The following is a 12,317-nucleotide window of genomic DNA, read 5'->3' as shown; positions in this document are numbered from 1 at the left end:
AAGAAAAAAATTCAGAGGTATTCCAAATCAGGTTCTAGTACTCGTTAGCTTTGACTCAGAGTTTTTGTAAATTAGTCACTGGCATGTGATCTTATCTCAGATATATTTTGCATTTCTTAAATGACTTTGGATTTAAAGCACATTCCCTGAGGGGTTATATATTTACCATTTCTCAGTCTGAAAGAATGATCTCATTTGTGCTTGGGAATGTGCACATCCATGTAAGTCTGTACTAGCTTTGGTATGTTGGACATCATCTTCCAGAGAAACAGAAGCAAAAGGAGACATATGTGTATCTTTATATATACATATACATTATATATATATTTAAGGAATTGGCTTAGCAGTTGTGGGGACTGGCAAGTCCAAAAGCTGTAGGGCAGGGCAGCAGGCTGGGAGTTAAGGCAAGAGTTGAAGTTGCAGTCATGAGTCTGAAATTTTGAAATTTGTAGGGTAGGCTGGTAGCCTGGAAACTCAAGCAGAACTTCCATGTTTTAGTGTTGAGGCTGAATTCTTTCCTCTCCAAGAAGCATCAGTTTTTGCTCTAAAGACCTTCAACTGATTGGATGAGACTTATCATGTTATTGAAGGTAATCTCCTTTACTTAATCAACTGATTATAAATGTTATTATGGAATATCTTCATAGCACATGTAGGCGGTATCTGACCAAACACCAGGCACCATAGCCTGGCCGAGTTGACATGTAAGATTAATATCCCACATGGTCTCTGCTTTTTTTGTGGGGAAGTCCCAGCTCATCCTGGTTCAAGTCAAAGGCCCTCATGTTCATAGTCCATAATAATTTGTGAGACTCTTATGGATTGTGCTCACATGCATACTTCATTTGTACCCCAATATGTTCAGTGTACAGCTGGACATATAATAACTACTCAATATGTTAGTTAGTCTGCTTTAAAAATATCGACCTATTCACCCAAGTCCTTGTGCTATGAGTATTAGAATATGCAATGCAAGAACTAGAAAGTGAAGTCTACAGCACTGATATTATCTACTGGCAAATACAGCTTTTAGGATGCTGGTTACTGCTAGTCCAAGTGTCATTTTCCTTTAAACATTCTCCGATGGCTTCTGTTAGTTAACAGCAAAGAGAAACTTCAAGTCAGGGAGCAGCTTGTCCTCCTGAGGTTTCAGACCAATCGATGTTTTTTACTCTGGGTATCGACAGCTCTCTACTGCATGCCCTCGTTTTTGGCTACGTGGGCTGACTATGGTGAAATGGATTATACTGCTTTTATTGCCTCTTGGGGTTTAATCAGTGCCCAGCAAGCACTGTGTGTGCCTGTGACTTTCCTTTGCCTTTTAATTGTTTAGGCTGTGGGGCTGTTGATGGTGCTGCTTCTCTGTGCTCATACCTTGACTGATCAGTTTTTAACTCAGAGCTTTTGCTTCTTTGCAGGATGCCACAACTTGGAAGCCTGATTCATGCCAGAACTGCCGTTGCCATGGCAACATTGTTATCTGCAAACCTGCTGTTTGCAGAAACCCTCAGTGTGCCTTTGAAAAGGTATGGCATTCTAATTGTTTCCTAAATGTATCGATGAAGTCAGAGAAGGTTAGAGTTTTTGCATTTTTTCAGTCATTTTGCTCTGACCTCTCTCTCAATCTCTAACTGGAAGCCTTATAACATGCAGAAGAGAATTTTAACATATTACATCTAAGAATATCTTAATTTCTGTTTATTGAGAATTTATTCTGGATCACGTGCACAGTGAAAGGTGTACAAACGTTATCGCATTTAATATCATGTTGGACAGGTGTCTTTATCTTCACTTTATAGGTGAGGAATTGAAGCCTGGAGATTTCAAGCAACCTAACCGTGATTATGCAGTTAATAATCTGCAGCCCAGAGATACCCCTGGGGCTGACAGATGCCAAAATTATCGATAATCACCACAACATTTACAAGCCATTGGACTGAAAGTCAACATTGACTTCTTGAAGATGATTTTCCAGAATTATTTGTTCTGCCACTGACATTTATTGTGCTGCTGTTGAGCTCTCTGGGAGCATGGGAGAGGCTCTGACTTGGAAATCTCCTGGTTGACCAAGTATATGAGAGATATTTCCTTTTTTCCCCCTTTATTAAAAATGTTCAGGTTTTTTCTGACTACAAATCTATTCTGTTAGTATATTTTCTCCAGGTGCTGACTCTTTTCTTTTTAAAGTGAATCTATTTTTAAAAAAAAGCTTAAGCTTCAAATTTGAACACTTGAAACTTTGTGGAGAAGACTAAATTATTTTCTTTAAAAATCATTCTGTCAATTTCACAGGTACAGTTTATTTTCCTCATTCTCTCCCTCTCCCCATAATAATGAATCTGGAGACTTTATGCCATCCAGTGCTAATATGTTTCTGTTTGTTTCTAACATTGGAGGGAAAGTTCACTTTACCTTTCAGTGTAGCCCTCAATTTCTTCATGGGCTTATTTCTGAGAATCTAGGTATATATCCAGTGTTGGTAAATTTGATAATCTTCTGTTGTAAATGTGGGGCTTTCTATTTTATGGAGCAAATACTCCTAAAAGATCTCTAGAATCTCAGGATCTCAGCTGGACATATAAGGGCCATGAAGACACGCCCTCTTCTACTGCACGTGAATAACTGTGGTATCCTGTAAGAAGCCTTGAATGAATTGTTGGAAGATGTTAATCGTATTGCTGCAAATTAAATGTGTCAGGAGTCAGCAGACGGAATCTGGCCTGCCACTTGTTTTTGTATGACCTATAGCCAAAGAACACTTTTTACGTTTTTAAAAGGTTGGAAAAAGATAAACAGGATATTTCATGATATAAAAATTATATCAACTTAAATTTTAATGTTCATAAATATACTTTTATTGAAACACGGGCATTCTCATTTGTTTATGTGTCATGTGTGGCTGCTTTCACAGCACATGGACAAAGTTGTGTAGTTGTGATATAGACCAAATGTTGTCCTCAAAGGCCAAAATATTTATTATCTGCCCTTTTAAAGACAAGAAGTTTATGACTTCTGTTCTATACCAAACATGATGTAGTCACGTCCCAATTTGCTTTTCTAATTTTTCTCATCTCAGTAAATGTCAACTCCTTTCTCCCAGCTGCTCAGGCCAGAACACTTTTTTTTTTTATCATAAAATTTTATTTTATTTTATTTTATTTTATAATAGTTTATTGTCAAATTGGTTTCCACATAACTCAGACCCTAACACTTAACTTCATCCTGGACCTCCTTACTGCCTCCCACCTCTCAGATCCAGTGCATTAGCAAACCCCCAGCTTTTCCTTCTTAAAACCATCGGTCCCAAAGCCATTTCCCTGCTCTTAACTCTGGTTCCACTTGTTATCCTTTTTTGTCTGTTTTCTCACTGTAGCCTCTTAACTAGTTTCACGATTTCTGTGCTTGCTTCTTCACTGTAATCTTGATCTAGCAGCCAGGGTTATCCTATTAAAATTTAAGCCAGATCATGTTGGTTCTCTCTTTATATTCCTCCCAATGACTTCCAATGGCTTTTCTTCTCACTCAGACTAACTGCTCACAGTGTCCAGTAAAGCACTCCTGTACTCTTATAATTAATCTAGTGTTCTCTCCCCGCTTCACACACCATGCCTGCTTGATGTTCCTGGATATGCCAGGCACACTTCTGCCATTGGGGCTTTTGCACTCTGCTTTTCCTGCTGAAATTGCTTTTTCTCTGGATACATATATTCATATATATATATATATATGAATGACTTAATACTTAACCTCTTTTATGTCTTGAACTGATGCCATTCTATTTAAAATTGCAAATCTTGGGGCACCTGGGTGGCCATCCAAGTCTTGATTTCAGCTCAGGTCATAATCTCTTGGTTTGTGAGCTTAAGCCCCTCATTGGGCTCTGTGCTGACAGCATGGAGCCTGCTTGGGATTTTCTCTCCCTCTCTCCCTTCCCCATCCCCTTCTCTTAAAATAAATAAATAAAACTTGAAAAAAAATTGCAAATATCTATCCCACCACACATTTCCTATTCCTCCTTCATACTTTATTTTTCTTCTTGGCACTAATATCTGACATACTATATGTTATACTGATATTTCTTGTTTACTGTCTCTTTTATTCACTATATGTTTTCAGCAGCTACAATAACACCTATCACATGGTAGACACTTAATAGATATTTCTTGACCCATTGAATGAATGAATGAGAGATGAGGCTGGAGAGCTGGTAAATTCAAGATTATAGAAAGCCTTGTACTATGCTGTACTATGGAACTTGGGATTCTGTTTTTAAGATAATAGAATACTAATGTGGGCATAATGTCCAGCTTTTAAGAAAGATGTCTTTGGTTCTTCTAAGATAATGCATATTAGACATTAAAGGATCAATTCAGAGTCCGTGAGAATAATCTAGATGAGGGGATGAACACCTAAATCAGAGAACCAGTAGTGTAGGGCTTAAGAGGAAAGGGCAGATTCAAGAACATTTAGGGAAGAACTAAATGAGGTTAGGAGGGTGAGGGAAAGGAAAAGGAGAGATGACTCTCATATTTATGGTTTGATCATTTGTTAGCAGAACCATCAACTGATATTGAAAACATAGGATAATGAGGAAAGCGTTCTGTCTGGGAGCAAATGATGATTTCACTGTAGGGAATGTTGAGTTTGAAGTGTCCATGGAGGAGCCAAGTGGGCATGTCAAAAAGGCAGCCCATATATGAGGCTAAAGCTCAGAGGAGACGGCAAGGTTGGAAACATTATGTGGAATTATTAGCATGTAGTCAGTAGAGTAAACCTTTAGAATTAATGAGCTCGTCTAAAGAGATTTTGTGAAAAAAGAGTTCAAGATCAAGGATGTATTTTGGGGGACATAGTCATTTATAAGAAGGTGAACATAAGAGAGGGGTCTTAGAAAGATTAAAGAGACGTGGTCAGAGAGGTAAGAGGTAAGAAGTGGCTAGAGAAGAAATCAGTATGATGATTTCCAGGAGAGTAGAGCGTTTCCAGAAGGAGTTTTTACCAATGGTGTTGATCACAGGCCACCCTGAAGATGGTGTCAGTGGAGTGGTGGGAGAGGAAGCTGTATCACAGAAGTTTGAGGAGTGAATAGAAAGTGGGGAAAGGAAGCCAAGTAAGGTCTGCTCTTGCAGGGAGCTTTGCTGAGACTAGAAGGCAAGAAATGGGGCGTTAGGCAGACACCAGTCATTTATGAAGTTTCTTTGAACCTCCCATCCCCAACCATTGAGCCCTCCTGTGTACTGTTTTTATTATAGCTCTTAAGCAGACTGCAGATGCTTATTTGTCTGCTTCCTCCTCCAGACTCTTAGCTTCTTGAGAACAAAAATTATGTCTTCTTCACTACTGCAGCCCTTCAAACAGCACAGTGTATGACGCATAGTCAGTACTTGCAGAATGACGAAGAGAAGGGAGAGGGTTTTGTTTTTGTTTTCATTTTTGATACTAGCATGAGAGAGACATGATCATGCTAGGATGACAAAGGATGGTGACCTAGAAGAGAGAGAAAAGCTGAAGATATGGGAGGTGGGGTAGAGAGAACAGACAGAATGAATGAATCAGAAGGAATGAATCATGGTTTTTAGGAAGCAGAGTTTGTGGGATCCAGAGTTGCGGTGGGGAGGAAAACCTCCCAAAAGTGGAAAGAAAGAGCCATGGATAGATACAGATATAGTTAGATTTGTAAGTAAGAAAAGGGACAGGATACTGAAATAGTTCATATCTAATCTTACTTTGTGAAGATTTTGAGGTTTGGTTGGGAACGGAAAGAGAGTTGAATGTTAGGATCTGTCACTGAAGGGTGAAAGGGACTGACCAAGATTGAGGTAAAGCATGTGTGTGTGGTGTTAAGGACCCAGGGGAACAGGACACCAGGAACCTGTAGGGTACCACGCTGCACAATGGAATAATTTTCTCAGCAATGTTTACTAGCTAGGTATAAGGGAAGAAATGACAAATTGTCAAATAGATCCTGGATTAGGATTTTCCATATTAATGGAGAGAAAGAATAAATATACAGTAAGTATTGGTCATTGAGGCTAACATGAATACAAAAATGAGGCCAGTTGGGAGCTGAATGACTTGAAGAAAAAAAAGTGTCGTTCTGCTGAAGGATGTAAGATGAGTGGGAATGAGGGTGAGAGAGAGCTATAGTCCAGAAAGTTCATATTCAGAGAGTTGAAGGTTTCTGGTATAGAATAATTTAGAGTGTAGATAGGTCCCAAGGTCAACCATGACCATGGGGGGGACTCAAGTGGAGGGGAAGATTGTTTGAATTCAAGTGGTTAAGAATGTCCAAGAAATGATGAGTGTCACTTTCATGGACATTGAAGTTGCCCAGAATTATATCTAGGCATAGTATAGAAAAGAAACTGAGACCTAGGTGCCAAGTCTTTAGTGAGTGAGTATGAAGGAGTGATCAGAAAGTTGATGAATGATAGTAATTAAAAAAAATGACATAATCAAAGACTGTGAACACTAAGGAGTTTCCTTATGTGTAAAATGAGAGGGTTGGGCCAGATGATCCAACCGTAACAGTTTTCCAACTCCCAAAATCATGTGAGTGTATCATAGAGCACTTGGGTTCTTTATTTTAAGTAATGAAATAGATCATAGCATGATAGAACTACAAGAGGCCTTTGGAATTCAGTTAGTCAGACTCTCATTTTATAGACAAAGAAAGAAACTTTTAGAGATTTAGTCACTGGGTCAAAGAGCTGCAAGTGGCCCAGCCATGACAAAACCTTAGTCCCTGACTCATGACCCAATATAATTTCTACTCTACCTGTTGCTTTTAAGTTTTCCTTTGTGTTTCTCAGCAGCATGTGTTGTTATTCAAATCTGCTATGGTATGCTTACATTAGTTTTATGGCACAGGTTAATAAGTCACCACTGTACTCTAAGTTATTTGTTACTCTCATCTTTTTAAAATGTTTAAAAGTTCTTTTAAAATTCGTTTTACTCATGGATTGGAAATAATCTATTGTCAATGGAGATTCTGATACATTCTTCTTTTTCTATCTATCTATCTATCTATCTATCTATCTAAACTGTCTATCATCTATCAATTCATCCTATCTATATATAATAGATTCTATATCTGATTCCTACATCTATCTAGAATAGTTAGCTAGAGAGCTGGCTAAATACGGATAGGGAGATTGACAGAGGCATAGAAAGACTGGGAAAAAAGAGAACAGAGGTACTTAGAACCTTAATTATTTAACCCAGTCCTGTGAGGATCAATCCTCTCTTTGGGATTTCTGGAGGACAATACCATGCAAAGGAACATCATATTACATGGTGGGGTTTTGGCTGAAAACCTCAGTGAAGCTAATAGTATTTATCTAATTAAGATGTGAGCATATGTGTATATACAAACAATACATATGTACATGTACATACATACACTCATATATGTATATGGATATGCACATACATGTATATGCTTAGAAGAGTACCTGGCTATTCTAAGTACTCAGTTAAGTGTTAGCTATAATTACCAAGTGATCATCATAATTATTGTTGGTTGATTTTTGTAGATCCTAGGCAAGTAATCTTGCCCAGCAATCCTAGCGGTTTTCATTGATGTCTCTTGCCCATACAGTTACTTCCCACGGTTCCTCAATGCAAAGCCTATGTTTATGCGTTCCATGTAGCCCATAGCTCACAGGGCCATGCAAGGGGTTACATGGTTAGGAAGAGAGAACTCTGTCTCTCCTTCTCTAAGCACCCACATGCAAAATCTTCTGCTCTTCCTTTAGACCCAATCACCTCTTTTATGTTCTACCACAAGTTCAATAGTTAGAGTCAAGTTGGGAGCCCCTCCACTGACGCTTACAAATAAAGAATATTATATTTATGAAATGAGCTTTGGGCCATATCTGAAAATCAGTTTTTATAGAAAACAAAACTAATTTGGGAGCATAAAATGTTCCTTGATTTTATCCACCTTTCTCCCTTGCTCCCTGCTTTTGTGTTAGAATATAAATAACACTTGGATTACCTTATTTTCTACCTGTGTGCAAATTAAGCTAATATGGTTTCTACAGTTTATTGTGAAAATCAGGCAAGTGTACTTGGGTTCAGAGAGCACTCTTTTGAAAAGTGATTAATGTTGCACAGTATGAACAATTTTATAAAACCCCATATTGTATATTTTATCTTTTGTCAAGCAAATAGGAAGAATTTGGTGGTCACTGTTGCTAGCTAAAATTGTATTTATCTGTTTAGTGGATTAACCGTGGTAAAATCTTAGTCCCATTTCTCACCCACTCTTGTGGAGGTACTTATATAAAATTAGGATTCTCTTGTAGGTACATTTCTTTAAATGGAAGCAGCCTCAAATATCAAAGGAATATTAATACACACACATACATGCATACACGCACACACACATATATTTCCTTTCATTCTACTGGATAAATTCTTTGTAGACTTTCATTCTGTGGACAAGCTGTGATTCCCTGGTTAATGCAGGTTCTCTTACCATTTTTGGTCAAAATCACTCACTGCCTAGTCTGTCACATCTTTAGGGCTTGTAGAAACGCTAAGATATCTTAGTGGAGAACAAGATGAGTCAGAGGATCCCTGGGCCCCAAAGACAAGCATATGCTCTTTGCTCCACAGTTTCAATAATGCTAGGATCGGTCTTCACACTGGTAAATGGATGGTTAGTTAACATGACAATTTCCCAGTAAATCCTGGGGTATCACGTGGTAGCCTGTTCCCTTGATAGTATCACATCTTGATAGGAAACACTGTTGGAATTACAGTAGCCCTGACAAACAATGTAGATCTTTATTGGAGCCCAGGAATTCTAGCCGGCTCTCCGCAGTACCCGTGATACCTTCACAATAATGCTGTTTCCTCTCCCAGCTTTGTCAATCCCCTGCCCCATGTGCCTTGCTACTCTGTTCAGTAAAAGTGAACATCAGAACTTCAGCCCCCTTCCCAGCCCCCGCTGGCTGCATCAGACCTCCGCAGGTAGCTAGCTAGAAGACCTGCCAGTTCTGTGGCCACCCCACCCCCACCCCAAGTCTTCTCTTCTCTGCTGAGGGAAACAAACTTTTCAGGGAGATACAGTTCTTCTCATACCCTACCTTCTTTTCTTGTGTGATGCTCAGATGGAGCATTTCTAGTGAATAAAATTCTCTACTTCATTACATGTGAAACGGTGTAGACAATTTTCAAGGAAATTGCTTTCACGGGGGGTTCATTTTGACTTTGAGAGAAGCTCATCTTGACAGAGAGAATCCTTTTTGTCAGTTTATTTGATTTATCCCATCTGTTGCCACCCATGGAAACTCATGAAATTTAGTGTATCTGAGATGACTTGGGGTCCGGTGAGCCACTGTGAGTGTGTTTCCTGCTGCTATTTTACACTGAGCTGTTTTTAAATGCTCAGGGAGAAGTGCTTCAAATAGCTGCCAACCAGTGCTGCCCTGAGTGTGTGTTGAGGACTCCCGGATCTTGCCATCATGAAAAGAAAATCTATGCGGTAAGTGTTTTCTGACCTATGGTTGATTCTATGCCTGTAGATCATTGACAAGGGAAATCTGAATGCTGAACTTGTGTTGACAAGAGAGGGTTTTTTTCTTTGCCTGGGCTGTGGAGGACCCGAGGCTCATTTGACTTTCCATGGGCATTTGGGCTTCTTGAGTAAGACTAAAATGGTTCTACTTATTTCATAGGTCCTATGTAAATATTTGTAGATTTAATTTGTGTCTTTAAAGATTAGTTCAACAATGTTGATTGAAGAAGTTGTGATGCTGAATAATGAAGTACCACCTTGTCTCTGTGTACCACAAATATTATTTTTCTTTGATAATTACAAACAACTCTGAGTGCACTAATACAACAGAAATTATTACTCCTATATTGAAGATGGAAAATTGTGTTGTGAAGAGCTTACACTTGCCCGATGTCTCATTAGCAGTAAGTGGTATAACCTGACCTACAATCCAGGTTTTCTTCTTCCTAATTCAGGGCTCTTTCCATTACGGTAAGCTTTCTACACTTCAGCACTATTGATGTTTTAGCCTTTGCTGCGGGGCTGCCCTATGCCTTGTAGAATATTTAGCAGCATTCCTGACTTCTACCCACTAGATAGATGCTGGGAGCATCCTCTAAGTCCTGACAACCAGATATGTCTACAGGCCTGGCCAAATTTCTCCTAAGGGGCATAATGCTCACCTACCCCCATTTAGAACCACAGTACTAGAAATCAATCCTAAAGTTCTTTTATTATACTTTCTCATTCAGATCCTTTAGGATTAATTTATAGACATTAAATATTGATTAAAATTACCATTACAAGGCTTATTATAGGACTTATGGAAATGGAATGGATACAGTTCATCTTTACTTACAACTAAACGTTACCCTGAGGCAGTAGGTGAGGTCGAATGTGGTAGAAAGAGGTTCTTTGCTTTAATCCTCATCTTCCACCTGATACAAACCCCTCCCCAAGTTAGTGCCTTTACCCATTCAGGCTAGTGGGATTTGATATGTCCACTCTAGGTTGCTATTCAGTGTGCCTAAAACTCGGTGAGCATAGTGTTCTTTCCCCGTGGGATGGGATCATCTCCCTTGAGCCACTGTCTCCTAATTACCCGAGGAAGCCACTCTTTCAATTCTGCACAATGTGTTGCTGAAAGACACCCAAGCAGGATCTGTGCTGGGAATGTCTTCATACCACATATCACCCTTTGCTGCTCAATTCAGTCTGTGTTATGTGGAGCGGTGCAAACCTTGCATGCAGCCCTGTGAAATGGAAAGTGCTGCAGAGCACAATGGTTATGGACATAATGGCAACTCATAATAATTTGAAGATGTGTGGTTCAAGGTCAAAAGCACGAAGCTGAATCTCTCAAGTGAAGGAGCACATAGTATCCAAAATAAGGTCAGGGGACAATCAGACGTCTCAAGTGAGTGGTGATACCAGGGACATGAAAATCAGAATTCAAGAAATCTTTGTACTCAAATGACATTTATCACTTGTTCTCTTGTGTTATATTTGTGCACATGTGCAATCTTCTTATCTTGGTTCAAGATGCTTGAGAACATTGACAGTGTTTTCTGCATCTTTGTAGTGATCTTCCTTGCTTCCCACCTAACCAGGCACTTACACTGAACTTTTCTGAGTGAGTGCTCTGTAAACATCAATGGAGGATTCAGACAATGAATAAATTCCTTCTGCAACTTATCAATCTCCTTGTCCCAGTGGCATGCTGGTCATTGACCAATGACCTATGTGGCTGGGTGGCTCTAGGAGCACTGATCTGCTGATGGATTAGTTAAGAAATGGAATCCTCTGGTTTCCAGCTTTCTCTGGAGGAGTTCAGAAAGCCCTCTTTCTTTTCCAATCTTCCTACCCCATTCTGCTGTAATACATCATATGGAAAGCTCTAAACTGGGTAAGAACATATCCACGTGTCGTTTTCCCATATGCAACTTTCAAAACGTACTCTTTGGAAAATGTTATATTTCTGGTACTTGATGTAAGTGAGAAAAAAGCTGAATTTCAGGAACTCTATTTTGAAGGAAAACATCTTTAGTGGTCTACTTCTTCAAATAGAGGTAGAAGAATGATTTTTTTTAAGTGTAGACAAAAAAATCTTCTAATTTTAGTCTTAATAAAGTTAAAATGATCATATTTCTTGTCTTTCTGCACTTCCTTCCTCTTTTACTTTCTTCACTTCTCCTTGATTCTTGCCAAAGCCTTTTAAATATTATTAGTTTTCCTGTGTGGGTTAAATACTTGTCTGGGTTTGCTCTGACTCTCACCTTGTTATTTGTCTCACTTGGTTTTTTCTTAAATCCTGGAGGGTTTTGTTTGTTTGTTTGTTTTTGCTTTTGTTTTTGTTTTTGCCCCTTTGGCTTGCTTGGGAAGCAGTCCCAAGCATTCTCCTCATGGAACAGCAGTAATTGTCCCTTTAGCCTCTGGCTTGCATCCCATAGGGCAGGTCATGGAGACACTCTCCCTGTAGCTACAAAATAGCTTGGTATTTTAAGAACTTTAGAATGGTGATCTAAGGTGAAAGCTTTCTCCTAAGAGAGGGATTTATAAGAGGCTTTAGGATAGAGTGAGTGTGGCAGGAGGGGTATTAGTTGAAGTGATACTGTCTCCAGAGAATAAGGTTGAAGCAAAGGAAAGTCAAGGATGGGTCCAGCCCAGGGCAGCATGAGGAGCCCATCTTTTAATGAAATAGTGGCTCCTTGCTAGAGGACCGAGTTTTCTTGTAGGATAGACAGCATCTGACACAACCAGCCTTCTAACAACAAGTCAAGACAAGTCCAGGCATCTTCCCTGGAGTGAGGAA

At 39.2% G+C, this 12,317-nt stretch overlaps 1 protein-coding gene across 1 annotated transcript in view; it reads left to right on the top strand.

Moving 5' to 3' along the window:
* The first annotated feature begins 578 nt into the window (after positions 1-578).
* The window catches only part of FRAS1 (Fraser extracellular matrix complex subunit 1), a 273,045-nt gene continuing 261,306 nt past the window's right edge, over positions 579-12,317 (top strand). The window contains exons 1-3 of the mRNA XM_029951708.1: positions 579-590; positions 1,419-1,526; positions 9,401-9,493. Coding sequence (XP_029807568.1) covers positions 579-590; positions 1,419-1,526; positions 9,401-9,493 — 213 coding nt within the window. The remainder of the gene's footprint in view (positions 591-1,418; positions 1,527-9,400; positions 9,494-12,317) is intronic.

Source organism: Suricata suricatta, chromosome 1 (genome assembly GCF_006229205.1).
Source record: "Suricata suricatta isolate VVHF042 chromosome 1, meerkat_22Aug2017_6uvM2_HiC, whole genome shotgun sequence".
Classification (NCBI taxonomy): domain Eukaryota; kingdom Metazoa; phylum Chordata; class Mammalia; order Carnivora; family Herpestidae; genus Suricata; species Suricata suricatta.
Note: the sequence above shows the minus strand (reverse complement) of the source record. Positions and strands in the feature narration are given on the sequence as shown.